This window comes from Sapajus apella, unplaced genomic scaffold, assembly GCF_009761245.1.
Source record: "Sapajus apella isolate SASKATOON/1434 unplaced genomic scaffold, GSC_monkey_1.0 scaffold25, whole genome shotgun sequence".
NCBI classification, from domain to species: domain Eukaryota; kingdom Metazoa; phylum Chordata; class Mammalia; order Primates; family Cebidae; genus Sapajus; species Sapajus apella.
The window spans coordinates 6,834,237-6,849,869 of NW_022436965.1; the positions used below are offsets into that span (position 1 = coordinate 6,834,237).

The following is a 15,633-nucleotide window of genomic DNA, read 5'->3' on the forward strand; positions in this document are numbered from 1 at the left end:
TTGGCACTGAAGCTGTGTCAGGGCCACAGCTCCCCTAAAATTGGAAGGGAGAGACCATGGTAGCTGGTAGGTACCAGGGCTCCTTAGAGGTAAAACAAAATTATTGTCCCAACATGACCTTCGAAGAAAATTAAAAACAGCTCAAGAGCTGAGCTCTCCTTGCTGTCCTTTTTTGTTTTGTTTTTCTTTTGAGACAGAGTCTCACTCTCGCCCAGGCTAGAGTGTAGTGGCACTGAAATCTCCACTCAGCTCACTGAAATCTCCACTTCCTGAATTCAAGCAATTCTCCTGCCTCAGCTTCCTGAGTACCTGGACTACAAGCGTGCACCATCACATCTGGCTAATTTTTATATTTTTAGTAGAGACAGCATTTTGCCATGTTGGCTGGGCTGGCCTCAAACTCCTGACCTCAGGTGATCCACCTACCTTGGCCTCAAAATGCTGGGATTACAGGCATGAGCCACCACGCCCAGCCTCTCCTTGCTGTCTTATCCTGAGTCAGAGAGACCCAGGGAAGAGAGAGTGAGTCGAGGTGTCAATTTAGGTGTTAATCCACTCTAGTTGGAGAATTGAGAGAAAGATTGAGCAGTGTGAGCCTCCCAGAAACATAATCACCCTGCCAGCCCATGTTTGTGTTTTTGCAAACTGTGGTTTTCCAGTTTGAAGACTGTCGATTACTTGCAGATCACCTCTCCAGATGTCTAGCTGTCCTTGCATATCATTTGTTTTCTTCAAGGAATTCACTGGTGATGTCTGTGACCTTTCTGGGTACCTTTTCTGGTCTGATTGGGAGAAGAATGACAGATCCGAGGCAGTACTCATTTTCCACAGGGACCGTAAGGAGCCTTCAGATAGAGAGATGGGCCACAGTGCCTCAGCTCCTCCTGAGGGTGCTCACACGTTCTGGGTTCTCAGCTTCCTAGCTCCATGGAAAAATCCACCTTGGCCACAGACATTTTTGTGTCTAGCTGCTTGTGGAGTGCTGCAGCAGGAGAAGCACCGCACTGTTGCTGCCTTGTGCTACAGGGCTCTGAAAATAGAACCATTAACACCAGCTTCGGGTTTCCTCCAGAGAGCTTGCATCTGGGCCTTTGGTATCTCTCTCCAACACTCTGAATAGCCTATGCATCCAAAGGGAAACATACTTTTGTCAGAGCGATTACAAGGAAGCAGTTAGAAGTGTCTGCCTGGATTTCTGTTTTTGACTTTTTTGACAGTGGAGAGGAGAAGCAGAGAAACTTAGTCTCAAGCGGGGGCTACAAGGCTTCCTTGGTGGGCTGGTGTGGCCTGCGCTGCTCTTCCTGCTCTTCCTCCTCTGGGAACAAGTGTAGGAGAGCCTGGCCCTGCACATCAAAGACCAGGATGGATGCACCTCTCTCCAACCACAACTGGAGAACATGTTCATTTCCTCAGAAGCCTAAGAACAAAGAGAACCTTAATTCAGGGAGGTAGCAGTACAGGCCATTTTTTAACTCAGTGAAAAGAATATTTGAAATCTGTGCTTCTGTTTTTAATTAGACATCTTTACCTCTGTATACTACAGGCAATTTCTAAGGTTGTTCATCAGGAGTGGATGCTGAGGCAAGTTTTGGAGCTGTTTAATCTGTACACCAGGAAAATGGGTTTCATAAGACTAACTTTGTCAAAAGGAATAGAAAATGCATTGATGTAGGGAAGGCAAAGAGAATTTAAGAAGTCCTGTGTAATGAAGAAACAATAACCAAGGGAAAAAGTAGAGGCTTTATAAATTCTGCTAGGCTATTTTTTGTCTTTTTCTTTTAGAGATGTGGTCTTGCTGTGTTACCCAGGCTGGCGTGCAGCGGCTATTCACAGGCACTGTTGTACTCACTGCAGCCTGGAACTCCTAGGCTCAAGTGATCCTCCTACCTCAGCCTCCCATGTAGCTGGGAAGGGTGTGTGCCACTGCACCTGGAAAATTCTCCTGTGCTATTCATAAACAATTTAAGAATAATGTAAAATTCTCATAACTTCTGGCTAACATTGTGATAATGAATTTTAGTTTCGTTTAGTTTTAACTTATTCCTCTTCATACTGTTTGAGTGAAGAATAAGGTGCTTTACAGTGAATTCTCCGTTTCAGGAAATGCTTTCTGCATGCTTCCTATCACGAGCCCAGTGGTTCGACCCTCATTGCGCTCTTCATGGCCACTTGTTACCCGGGACATTGGTAGCTCATGGCCATGTGTCACAGCGGATGTGACTTTTGCTGATGTTGCACTTTTCGGCACAATTACAAACTCAGTGGAGCCTGTAGTCTTCTTTTGCATTACTTTCTGCATCACTTTCCCATCTCTGTGAGTTGCCAAGGGCTCCTCCTACCCCGTCTTTGTCCTAAGATGCTCACCTGGTATCCCTCAAAACTGTCAGCTTCACACATCACCTTTCTCCCTCACCAGGCCATGGAATGTCCAGGTGGGCCTGTGGGTCTTTTTCCCTCCTAGAACATGCCATGAAGAGAGGAGCTGGTTCTCATCTAATTTCAAGGAGACACTTGAAAGTTTATCAAGTTGGCCATTGGTGTCATCTGTAGTTATTGAATAATGTTTTTAATTAGGCTAGTTTTAATTCAAGTATCTATTAATCTTTTATCAAGTATCTATCTTTTAATTCAAGTATCCATTACAAGATAAGATTTTCAAATATTAGTTACATGCCTTTATATCTCACTTTTCTATACCTTATGACTTCAATTGCATAGTTTTAAGTTACTTGGTGTTTTACAGATATGTATTCCCAGTCTAAACAGAGTTCTCTTGTGCTTTGCTTTGCTTAACTGTGTATTTTTCTCTCTTGAACATTCCTGAACATTCCCTCTCTTAAAGATTATTTTTTTAGGAGATAAAAATGTTTTGAATATATTGAGGCAATTTAAAACCAATAAAAACTATAATGCTTCATGTTTAATGAAAAAGACTTTTTTATTTGTATGTTTTATTTGTTTATTATATTTATTGAGACAGAGTCTCTCTCTGTCACCCATGCTGGAGTGCAGTGCACCAATCTCAGCTCACTGCAACCTCCACCTCCCAAGTTCAAGTGATTCTCCTGCCTCAGCCTCCCGAGTAGCTGAGACTAACAGGCAGGTGCCACCATACCCAGCTAATTTTTTGGGTTTTTTTTAGTAGAGACAGGGTTCACCATGTAGACCAGACTGGTCTCAAACTCCTGACCTGAAATGATCCGTCTACCCTGGCCTCCCGAAGTGCTGCAATTACAGGCTTGAGCCACCACCCTCGCGCCTTTATTTATATTTACTTTGAATTTATTTTAAATCATCCTACAAATAGCAGTGACAGTCATGATGCAATAGAAGCTCAATTCTTTCATGTGTACCTCTGATCATTTTTCAAAACTGTATTATATTTATATATTTGTGATGAAACTTATTTATTTTTAAATTTCAACTTCCATTTTAGATGCAGAAAGTATATGTGCAAGTTTGTTACATGGTAATATGGGAATTTCTATACTTTCTCTTCTGTCCCACTTGTCTCCTTGTGTCATGTATTCCTGTGTCATTACCACACAGTTTTAATTGTAGTGACTTATTTTTTTAGGATCTGCTTTAATTTTATTCTTTGTGGTTATTAAAAACCAGGAATAGGTGTCTAATTTTGTTAAAGACCTTTTACACATTTGCAGAGATAATTGTGATTTTTCTTCAGGTCCATTAACATAGTGAATTATGTTAATGAAATTCCTTCATATTGAACATTTTTAGACCATGCTATAGTTTCTTATTAAGACGTTGGACTTTGTTTGCTAGTACTTTGTTTAAGATTTTTGCAGCATATACATTAAACGATATTGGTCAGTAGTGTGTGTGTGTGTGTGTGTGTGTGTGTGTGTGTGTGTGTGTAAATCTTCATCAGGTTTAGACATCAATATTATACTTGCAATATTAGAAGAACTTAGAATTTTCATTTTTTTCCTACATGCTGGATAACAAGCTGTATAGCATTGGAAGTGTCTAGTGTAGGGTTTAGTAGAATTTCCTCCTAAAAAAACATGAACCTAGTTGTTTTTTTTTCCTCTTTACTGTCTTCATGGAAACTATTTATTTAAGCTTTATATCTCCACAGGAGTCAATTTTGCTAACATCCATTTTTCTAGGAAATTGTCTATTATATCTAGTTTTCAAATTTATTTATCATAGAGTTGTCCAAAGAGTTGCTTATATGTTTTTAAAATTTTTCTTTCAAATCAATCATATTGTTTCCCATTTCTTATTTTTTTATATTTGTTTATCTTAGGTAGATTAACTAGAGCTTGTCTTTTATTGATTTTGCTCAAAGAAGCAGCATTTTAGTTTGTTTCTACTCTTTTTCTGGTTTATACCTCACAATTTTCTACCCATATCTCTATTAATGTCCTTTATATATGTTTGCTTTATTGCTTTTTTCTAGCTTTTTGAGTAGAAGTTTAACTTATTTATTTTTATTTATTTAAGCATATAAAACTGAATTTTTCTCTGATTACCGCTTTAATTGTATCCCAAAAGTCTGATATGTAGTGTTTTCATTATTAATTTTTGGAAGTTCTGAAATTGGCTTGTATTTATTTTTCCACCAGTAATTGTTTTTTTTTTTTAAAAAAAAAAAAACAACTTTATAAGGAAGTTTTTAGTGGATTTAGGGGTTTTACTTTATTATAAATTTCTACTTCTATGTCATTTAGATCGGAGAATGTTGTTTATACTATTTTAATTTTATGGAGGCTTTCTTTGGGATGTAATTGTTGGTCAATGCTATTAGATGTTCCTTGTGCACTTGAGAAGTCTCTATTTGTGTGTTGTATAGATCCTATATATATTTATTTTTTCCTCATTTGTATTATCTTTAACTGAAAGTGGTATGTTAACATCTCTTATTATTGTTTCTGTTTTTCTTTACAGTTTTTATACTTTCTACTATATTAGGGAACAGCAAATTAAAGCCTACAGACCAACTGCTTGCTTTTGTAAAGAAAGTTTCATTGGAACACAGCAATGCTCATTCATTTACGTATTGTTTATGGCTGACTTATCACTATTATGGCAGAGTTAAGTAATAGCGCAGATAGTATATGGCCTGTAAACCTAAAATGTTTACTATCTATCTCTTAAAAGAAAGTTTGCCGACCCTTGTAATATATGAAAATGCATAGATATTCACAGTTTGTGTATCTTGGTGTGAATGGCCTCTTTTAGTATTATAAAGTCTCCTTCTTTGTCATCTTAATAGTCTTTGGCCTGAATTCTACCTTGTTTGTTGTCAGGATTACAACCCCTGCTTTCTTCTCTTTTTCTGTTTTTCATTTCGAATAACTGTTTTTCATGTGTTGGGTATTGCTTTGTGATACAATTTGAAAATACTTTTTAAATAAATGAGTGAAGCCCCTTTACAAGTGGATCCATTTGTTAAACTTTCAAGGTAGAACAGGTACAAGTTTTGAATACATTATTTAAAGGCTTTGGAAAATACTGTATTTTGTATAAGTGATGGTCAAGTTAATCCAAAATAGATAATTGGAGATACCTTAAATTTTGAGTTTTATATTGAGAATTATTATTGTAGCTTCACAACGATTAAAGCAGCACTGACTAGGTATTTTGTTGTGGTCAGAAAATTGACTTGAAATGAAGATAAAGCAGTATTATTGCTCAAATTGAGGGTCATTGTTAGTGAAATTAAAAGGTAGAGTTTACATCTTGGGTATCTAAAAATTAAAACATATAGAAAAATTTCCAAGAAGCTTCATCAGTTGACTCTTGGTTAATTCATTTTCTGTTTACAGTGTCTTAGTGTTTTCATGTGTTTATTTATTGATACAACCACTTACAGATTCTACGGCTGGGTGAGCCCTGTTTAATGACCTAATGACACAAAGATGATTTTAAGCAGTGTCTCTTACTTTAGAAATGTATTGTCTAGTTTGGACTATGAGGGAATTATTTTCATGTTTACATTTTTTTATCCATGATTAGCCATTCTTCTTTCAGTTACTCAGGGGTCTTTTGGATTTCCTTCTCTGTCTTTGGATGGCAAAGCTAAACTATATTATGCTTTCTCTCATGCAGGGCAGCCACTGATCACAATGTGGATAATACAACAGAAATACTCAGGGAGTGGTTGAAAAATGTACAGAGGCTCTATCACTATGTGGAGTGGAGGCCTATGGATGAACCAGAGTGAGTAGCAAGAGCAAATTTTGTAAACTCGTTATTTATCCTTCCTCTGTAACCAGTTCTCTAGGCCTTCCGGGCTTGGAGGCACATGTGACTTTTCACTGTCTTTAATTTCTATACCTATGTTAGTTCTGAATACCTGCCATTTCTCCCTTTTACGGATCTTTACAGTACCCTCTTCCTGTTTACTCCCACAGCTGCCAGCCATGTAAAGGTTTTCATTACTTCATAAATGAATTGCCATGACAGTGTATATTTTAAAATATTAATATTGTTTATCCATATTTTAAACATAAACCTTTTGTACATATGTGAAGGATCATAGTGAAAATGTGTGTACTTTCTACATACACCTTACTTTTTTCAACTTATCACATCTTAATAATCATTCTATAGCAATAGTTGAGCTTCATTTTCATTTTGTTTTACTGCATAATAGCTGTTGTATATGCATTTACCATAATTATTTAATCAGTCCCCTATTGATGTTCATTTAGGTTACTTCCAATCTTAACCACAGAAGTTCATTTCTTTCCTTTTCTTTCCCTCTTTTTCTTTCCCTCTTTCCCCTCCCTCTCTCCTTCCCTCCCTCCCTTACTCCCCCCCCTTTCTTTCTTTCTTTCTTTTTCTTTTTGGAGACAGGGTCTCACTCTATCACCCCAGCCGGGGTGCAGTGGCACGATCATAGCTCCACTGTAACCTCACACTCCTGGGATCAGGCAATACTCCCCCTTCAGACTCCTGAGTAGCTAGGACCACAGGCATGCACCACTATACTGGGCTCATATTTTTGGGGGGTGCGGTGGGAGAGAGACATGATTTTGCTATGTTGTCTGGGCTGGGCTTGAACTCCTGGCCTCAAGTGATCCTCCCACCTTGGCCTTCCAAATTGCTGGAATTACAGGTGTGAGCCATTGTGCCTGGTTACCATGGCATTTTTTTTTTCTTTTTCTTTCCCTTTTTTTTTTGAGACGGAGTCTGGCTCTGTTGCCCAGGCGGGAGTGCAGTGGCGAGATCTCGGCTCACTGCAACCTCCACCTTCAGGGTTCAAGCGATTATCCTGCCTCAACATTCTGAGTAGCAGGGACTGCAGGTGCCCGCCACCACCACATCCGGCTAATTTTTTGTATTTTTAGTAAAGATGGGGTTTCACCACGTTAGCCAGGATGGTCTTGATCTCCTGACCTTAGGTGATCTGCCCGCCTTGGCCTCCCAAAAGGCTGGGATTACAGGTGTGAGCCACTGCGCCTGGCCCCCATAGCAATTTCTTAATTGCTTCTACCTCCAAGTCATCCTACATACCATACAGTCAAATCAATCTACCTCAAATACGAATGATGTCATTTTTTTATTAAAAGGACTTAACTAACTCTTTCGGACCTACAGAACAAAGTTCAAACACCTAAGACTTTTATTTTTTAAATTCCATGAATTTAGCACCAAAAGAAAATGTGCTTTATTCAGAAATGTTTCTTTTATTTCCAAACCCCACGCTGCTGCTTATGCAGATCCTGGAAGATCCTTTCCTTCTTTGTAACTAACTCTTACGGAAAGCTATTCTTCATCATTCAGTTATAAATACTTACCTTTGTCTCAACAATTGTATTGCTTATTTTCTATGTCATCCTTTTTGGCACAATGATACACTTAACCAACATCATTAATTAACTATGCAATTAGTGTATTTTTTTTTTTCTAAATAAATCATAGGTTCTTTGGCAGGGGCTAGAGTATATAAACACTTTATATTCCCCTTCTCCCCTCAGAGCCATATTCTTGGCAGGCAATAAGTTAATGCTGGTTGGATGAGCAAATAAGAACAAGAATAAATGTATTTAAAACTTAATATTATAAATGTTCCCAAAGCTACTACAATTTTACCTTAAGGAATTGTAGACATAGAATGAAGGAGTTGCCTGAATTTCTTCCAAAGATAAGTCATTTATTGAAAGTCAAATTTGTATTATAGTAATAATAAATGCTATTCCAGAATAACTTTCTGTTCTTCTAGTCTCTCTATATGTAAGAATTCTTATTTATATTATAAATTTATATTTATATTATAAATAAATAAATACAAATATAATTTATTATGATATATACGTGTATAAATATGTTTATTATAAATATATTATATTATAAATATATAATATATAAATTCATATTTATATAAATATATATTATATATAATACATATACATTATATTATATTATAAATATATTATTATAGTATATTATAAATTATAGTATATTATAAATATATATAAATTTATATTTATATAAATATATATTTATAATCTAATATATAAAATATATATATTTATATTTATATAAATATATGTTTATATTTATATTTATTTACAATATATAAATAATATAATTTATTAATAATATAAATAAATACAAATATAATATAATATAATAAATACAAATATAATATATTATATAATATATACATATATATTTCTCAAATCCAAGCCCATGGACTGTATATCAAGCAATATTTCACAGTGAAGCCTGAACACTGGAAAAGATTGTAAACACTCCTTTAGAGTGCCTTATAATGGAATTTGGCCCAATAAAAATGGCACAGAAATACTTTGTGTGCCGTCTTTGCACCTTGGTAATGTTCTCTGCAGCCAGGTTTTGACTAAATATATTATATGCCAAGGTCAGTGTGAAAAAATATCAGAGCAGGCATTTTGGAGGGGCAATATATTTAGAAAAATGAGAATTCTGATTTTCATTGAAAAACTAATTGGGGAAGACATTCCAGAGAATTCCTTTGCTGTACATAGTTTTGTTAACCTTATTTGTAAGTTATAGTCTCATTGTTTTTCCAGTTTTTCGTTCACTAAAACAAATGTATTGCCAGTTCAGCTATGAGATCTTGAAGTGTTGGTGGGTTTTGGGTTACTGCAACAGTATCAGTGTCCATGCCAGTTGGGTGCCTTAGAAAGGGTTTTGGAGGGTGCCCCAACCCACTTGCCTGTGTGGCCATTGGAGGAGTCTTGCCCTGGCTGTTTTGTGAATGTTGACAGAAATCCCATGATCTCACTTTACCTAAGATAGATCAACGTGTTAGACCATATGGAATCATTTGTGGAGACTCCAACAAGTAAAGTAAACCTTTGTTTTTCCTGGGAAACTCATGTTTTACACTTCATACTCTTTAAATTTATTCAATGCCAGGATATATAAAAATTGTCTAGGAACATCAGCTTTTTGCTTGGATTCAAATCTTGAATCTGCCCCATTGTGTAACATTATATGAATGACTTAACTGCTCTACCCCGATGTCCTCACTTGTGAAATGCGGAGAACAGTAGTACTCCCCTGAAAAGGCTCTCATGAGAACTCATTGAAATATTTCATGTAAAGATTCCTGTATACAGTAGGCACTGAGGTACTTGACCTCTCATTGCTCCAGTTTCCTCATCTGTAATATGAGGATGATGATAACAATAATAGTACCTACTTTCTGGGGTTGATGAAGATTGAATGAATACATATAAACATTTAGGACAGAGCTTGGTATGTGTAGGCATTCAATAATGATGAGCTGTTATTATCATTTTAGGTCTTATCCTGATGAAATTGGACCAAAGCACTGGCCAAGCTCCCGGTTTGCCCATGTGATGAAACTACGACAGGCAGCCCTTCGAACTGCGAGGGAAAAATGGTCAGACTACATTCTGGTAAAAAGAGATGTTTGATTTCTTGACAACTGTCATCTAGACTATCCAAATCAGTCGTCCAAACCATGGAAGCAATCAAAACCACTTTGGCTTAGGCAGTGCCTCCCCTGCCTTTTAAGAAAGGCCCAAGGAAATGTTTGGTGGTTTAATATTGAGCTACCTGGACTTCATTCTCAGACCCACATGCATTTTTAGTGAGTAGGTGAAGAAGTACCTGAATTATTTGGTCTCTGCCCTGCAATAGGCAGAAGAACTCTGCATATTTTTACTTCGTGGGAAACGCTGTAGGTAAAGCAATGTAAATTGTTCTTATAACTTTTTGGAAGAATTTGGGGGACATGAAAGAATAATTCTGTAAAAAACAGATTGAACTGAACAGCTCTGAAACGGTTCCCTTTTGCCCCTGAATGATCTAGGAAGTAGCATCTCTTGCTTGGCTTCCTGGTTGCTCCCAGTGATGTTCTGTTTGGAGAATTTATGTCCATCCCCAGTCCTTCAATGACAGTGAAAATCAGCTCAATAATGTATCATGCACACTTGTGACACAAATCCTTTCATAGAAATTTTCAAATTGTACTGACAATACTTAACATTGTGTAGCTGTTTAAATGCCATTGCAGTGTACAAATGTTAAACCAGAAAATTTGGGGTAAACAGATGGACTACCATAAAAATGAAGACTTCTAATTTTGTTTTTTTGTGATCAAAGCTACATAATTTAAAATCTGTCAGTTGATCCCTTTTTCAGTGTACAGTTTAGTATGATTTATTTTATATGTTAGAATCTGTTGTGACACTGTCTCTGTAAATAAATCACTGTTAACAGGACTTCTAAGAATAGGAAATAGCTTCACTGGTTAACATGGGTTGATATAATGTACTTAAACAAAAATTCTACTTGTAGCATTAAAATAAATTGATAGATCTGTTTTGAGCCACTCTGGCATTACTATGGAAAAGCTAAGTAGGTCTGCCCATCTGTACCTAGACTGGGCAGTCAATAAGTGTTTTTGAATGAACCTTTAATGGCTTGGGAACCATTAATAACTTGTGTTTAAAACACTAACCAAAGTGTAGGTTGGGTCCTGGTTGAGGCTGTGCCCAGTGTGGCAGCACCAATTTATTGCTTTAGTGCCTTATGCAAAGCCTATCATACAAAAGTTAGACTCAATGTTTTTTTGACTGAGTGAGAACCACCTAGCTGCTCTGGGTTTCAATAAGGAGGACATAGATAACTGGCCATATGTCATGAGCACACTTCTGGGATCCTTCAGAAGGGCTGGGTTATTCTCCAACTCGTTACTGAACAGTACCTTTGTACCTAACATCCTTTTCTTTTCCTAGTTCATAGATGTCGACAATTTCCTGACTAATCCACAGACCCTCAATCTACTGATTGCAGAAAACAAAACTATTGTGGCCCCCATGCTGGAGTCTCGGGGCCTGTATTCTAATTTCTGGTGTGGAATCACCCCTAAGGCAAGTCTCTTGCTTAATGAATTAAGGCTTCTAGTTTTCACAAGGCAACACCCTGTCAACGGTTGCCCCATTCACCTTTCTCTTGCTCACTCCCTTGAAACCTGCATGTCATTGTGTTCCCACAACAACGACTTTAGGAAGGGCAGTAAATCTAGGTCCAATGCCACAACCCAGTGGGGTTCTTCTGTATTAATTAATTATGAAGAAAATAGTCTAAAGAGCTTAGCCTTAGAAACTTAAAATTAGCCAATCAAGCATGCTGGAATTTGTACTTTCCCCCACCCAATTCAGGGATTACTATTTTTAATTAATTCTTCTTGTCATTACAAAACTAACATAAGAACACTGTAGAAAAAGTTAGAAATTAAAAAAAGTTTAAAAGAAAACCAAAAAAAACAGATGTTAAATCCCTGTCGCTGTGACACCACCATAGGTAGAAACTTGCACATTTTTAATAACTGTATTATCATCAAGCGGCTATACTGCAATTTACTTAATCTTTATCTTGGTTTGAAAAGCATTTAAAGTATTCACAGCTTTTAACTATCGTGACCATCATGATTAATATAATTTTTCAATGTTTAAGATTATATCCGTAGGATAGCTTCTTAGAAGTGGAATTACTGAGTCAAAGAGTATAAATATTTTGATGACCTTCGATTTATGTTGCCAAATTTATTTTCAAAGAGTTCTAATAATGAAAACTTCTGTGGTAGGTTGTTTTTATAAAATTCAAGTTTAAAAAAAGTTTGAATTTTTATCATTTCTTTATTTCATAGTAAAATCTTCAGAGTCTAGAGGTCTGTTTTAGTGAATGCTTATGGCTGGTTCTATTTTTTATTCTTTAATTAATGAATCAGAGAGATAAATTCAATGATTAATGTAATATGTATCAATGTAGGATAAAAACGTGCTAAGCAAAAAAAGATATGTTGGCCAGCTGTGGTGGCTCATGCCTGTAATCCCAGCACTTTGGAAGGTTGAGGTGGGACAATTACTTGAGTCCAGGAGTTCAAGACCAACACGGGCAACATGGCGAAACCTCATCTCTACAACAAATCAAAAAAATCAGCCAGATGTGGTGTCGTGCACACCTATAGTTCCAGCTATTTGGAGGCAGAGGTGGGAGGACTGCTTGAGCCCAAGACGTTGAGGCTGCAGTGAGCTGTGATCACAACACCACACTCCAGCCTAAGGGACTAAGTGAGACCTTGGTCTCAAAAAAAGGGGGAGTATGTTCAATGTATTCTCATGGCCAAAGGGCTAAAGTTTGAGTCTCCCTTTTATATTTGATTTTGTTTTGGATGAGAAATAAGGCCAGTGGTGTGCTGATAAATGTCTAATAACTGGCTCTCTGTGGGAAAAACCCTGACTGGTAGCACTTGTCAATTTTTATGGTTTAAACACTTCCACCATACAAACAACTTAAATGTTGTTAAGCTAAGGGAAAGGGTTAAGTAAACTGCAATATAGCCACTTGATGATATAGCTATTAAAAATGTACAAAACTGCTACCTAAGGTGTTATTAGAATTGTGGGGGTTAACATGATTTTTGTTTTTATGGATTCCAAGCTACCAACATGTCAACTGGTTTGCAGAATTTCTGAAAATTTAACAATGTGTGGTCCAGTACACCACTGGATGAAGCATTCCTCTTTTGTTGTAATTATTTCTACCAGTTGTAAGAGATTTTGGATGTGTGCTATTTTCTATGTCTCTTTTGAAGGCAATAGGTTCATATTTCTAAAGGCCATTCAGTTCCTTGGGATAAAACAATATAGGTTCAAATTCATACATTTTCAGTTAATAATCCGAAAAGCATTCTATTAGTTTAAATTCATACATTTTCAGTGTTTCACATGGCAGAATCACTTGAGGGTTGCTTTTAATGAGTTATGCTTTGACACTAGCAAAAAGGGTGGGTTATCCTAGTAGTCACAGCCTACAAATTTATATTGTCTTTTCATTTGTTTTCATGCTTAAAAGCAAACAGGAGAAATGTACTCACTTATTTTGTACAGTAAAACTAAATTCTGAGCGACTTAGGGACAATTCTTATTTTCCTCCATTTATTTTTGGCTTTCTACCATCCCAGTTAGTCTCCACGAAGGCAGGAATAGAAAGGACCAATGACTTCATAAGTTCAAGTCAGGCCCTGATTTCCAGAGCCTTTAAACACATTCAAAACAAAAAGACCTTGATGTTGTCTGGCCAATGAACAGGAATTATTACCAACAAGATTCAATTTGTGTGGAAAAAGAAACACATTCATTGCCTCTGCCTCTTTGCAGAAGGCACATTTATTCTCTCTCACTTTCACTGCTTCCTTCCTTCTCACCCCCACCCCAAGGATATTCAGTGATTCATCATCATCATGTATTTTCCAAGCTTCTTACTCTGGGAATATTGTTCCTAAGCAGTTTAGAACTTTATATTAGACATGAGTCCTTAGGCATCCCTTTAAAAAACCCGAGTTCGTTTTACCCTTGGAAGACTGTTCATAAGCTGAAGTGTTAGGTGAAACCATAGAGAATGTTAAACAATCCTTAAGTTAAAGGCTAATAGAAAAACTTATAGTAATAATAATACTTCATATAATGAATTGCAGTTCCCCAAATAGGTTCATTGACCTTATCACATGTGATTCATTCTGCTGCCCTATGAGACTGACAGAGCAGCTGTTATCCCATTTTTTAAGAGAAAAACAACTCATGCTCAAAGAGGGTTGGCATGGGCTAAGGTCGAATGGCTAGAAGGAGGTTCAGATGACTCTGAGACCCATGTCTTCTAAGTCCTCATTTGTGATCCTCCTCCCTTATCATGGGGTCAACATTAGGGTTAGCTCAGCTAGGGACACTCTTCTAGAATCTGAAGGGAATATCAGAGAAGTAGATGAAGCCATAGTGCCTTATGTGTGGATGCTGAATTACAACAGGAAATGTGACCATAAAGTGATGTGACTGATTAATGAACACATAAGAACTTCTGCATCCAGAGTATCTTGCCCTTCAGAGGGCTGGCCTTGCAAAACTTCAAACTTATCCCAGTGAGCCTGCCATCACCTAGAACATTTTCCAAAATACCTTGTAAAGCTTCTACAAGTAAGTTTTGTAAGCATGTTTTGTTGGGATATGTCTTCATCTTTTTGGAAATGATTCGAGCTTTGGAATAAGGAAATTGGTTGTCCTGTGTGCTTGTGCAGAAGGAAGTTTCAGAAGCTGAATCCCCCAAAACTGTGGAGCGGCTGCAGCTTCACCAGAATATTGACTAAGTAACTGCATTGAAAGAAGACTCTCATTTGTATATCTAAGTAATGCATGTTTAATTACAAATATTAGCCATAGTGTAATGTCATTTTAATAGGAGCCAATATTTGTTGACACATTTTTGGTGCTGGGCAGTATTCTCAACAATATTCAGGTTTTATCTTACTTAAATTTTACAGCTAACCTTATGGAGAAGATAGTGCCATCATCCCTGTTTTAGAGATGAGAAATAAGCACAGCAAGGTTGAGTCACTTGACCCTTACCTGCAGACAATAAGTAGCTGAGGTGGGATTTGAATTCTGGGAGTCTAACACTGGAACCTGTGCTCTTAACTGCTCTGCTCTGCCACGTCTTGATACTCATGCTTCATATTTAATCATAAGCCAACATAAAATACACTTCTATGAAATTATTAAATCAAGAGATATGCTGAAATCAAAGTTATTTCTTATATCAAGACCCTTTTAGTATTATTTTATATGTGGACAGTATTTCTTGTGCTCACTTGGAAATTCATAGGCCATGACAAGAGAAGCGAAGGTGGCTTTGTTTGGAAGCTTCTGTTTAGCTGGTGATGACTTGAAAGGAATCAGTCTAGCAAATGACTGAAAAAGATGAAGACCTCAGATCAGAAAACACAACTCACCTATTTGCTCTTTTACAGGGCTTCTATAAGAGGACCCCAGACTACGTTCAGATTCGAGAATGGAAGAGGACAGGCTGCTTCCCTGTCCCCATGGTCCACTCCACCTTCCTAATAGACCTCAGGAAGGAGGCCTCAGACAGGCTGACTTTCTACCCCCCGCACCAGGACTACACTTGGACGTTTGATGACATCATCGTCTTTGCCTTCTCCAGCAGGCAAGCAGGTACTGGTTGTCTTTGGCTGTACTGCTCCCATGGAGACACAGCGAAATGACCAACTCCTTTGTTTCGTGCATCTTATTAAAAAAAATTATGTGTGTGTGTGTATATATATATATATATATATATACACACACA

At 37.1% G+C, this 15,633-nt stretch overlaps 1 protein-coding gene across 4 annotated transcripts in view; it reads left to right on the forward strand.

Moving 5' to 3' along the window:
* COLGALT2 (collagen beta(1-O)galactosyltransferase 2) overlaps positions 1-15,633 on the forward strand; it is a 114,510-nt gene that overhangs the window by 60,145 nt on the left and 38,732 nt on the right. For all 4 annotated transcript variants that reach the window (XM_032291183.1, XM_032291181.1, XM_032291179.1 and 1 more), the window contains exons 2-5: positions 6,079-6,189; positions 9,767-9,884; positions 11,229-11,363; positions 15,296-15,500. In XM_032291183.1, coding sequence (XP_032147074.1) covers positions 6,176-6,189; positions 9,767-9,884; positions 11,229-11,363; positions 15,296-15,500 — 472 coding nt within the window. In that variant the 5' untranslated portion in view covers positions 6,079-6,175. The remainder of the gene's footprint in view (positions 1-6,078; positions 6,190-9,766; positions 9,885-11,228; positions 11,364-15,295; positions 15,501-15,633) is intronic.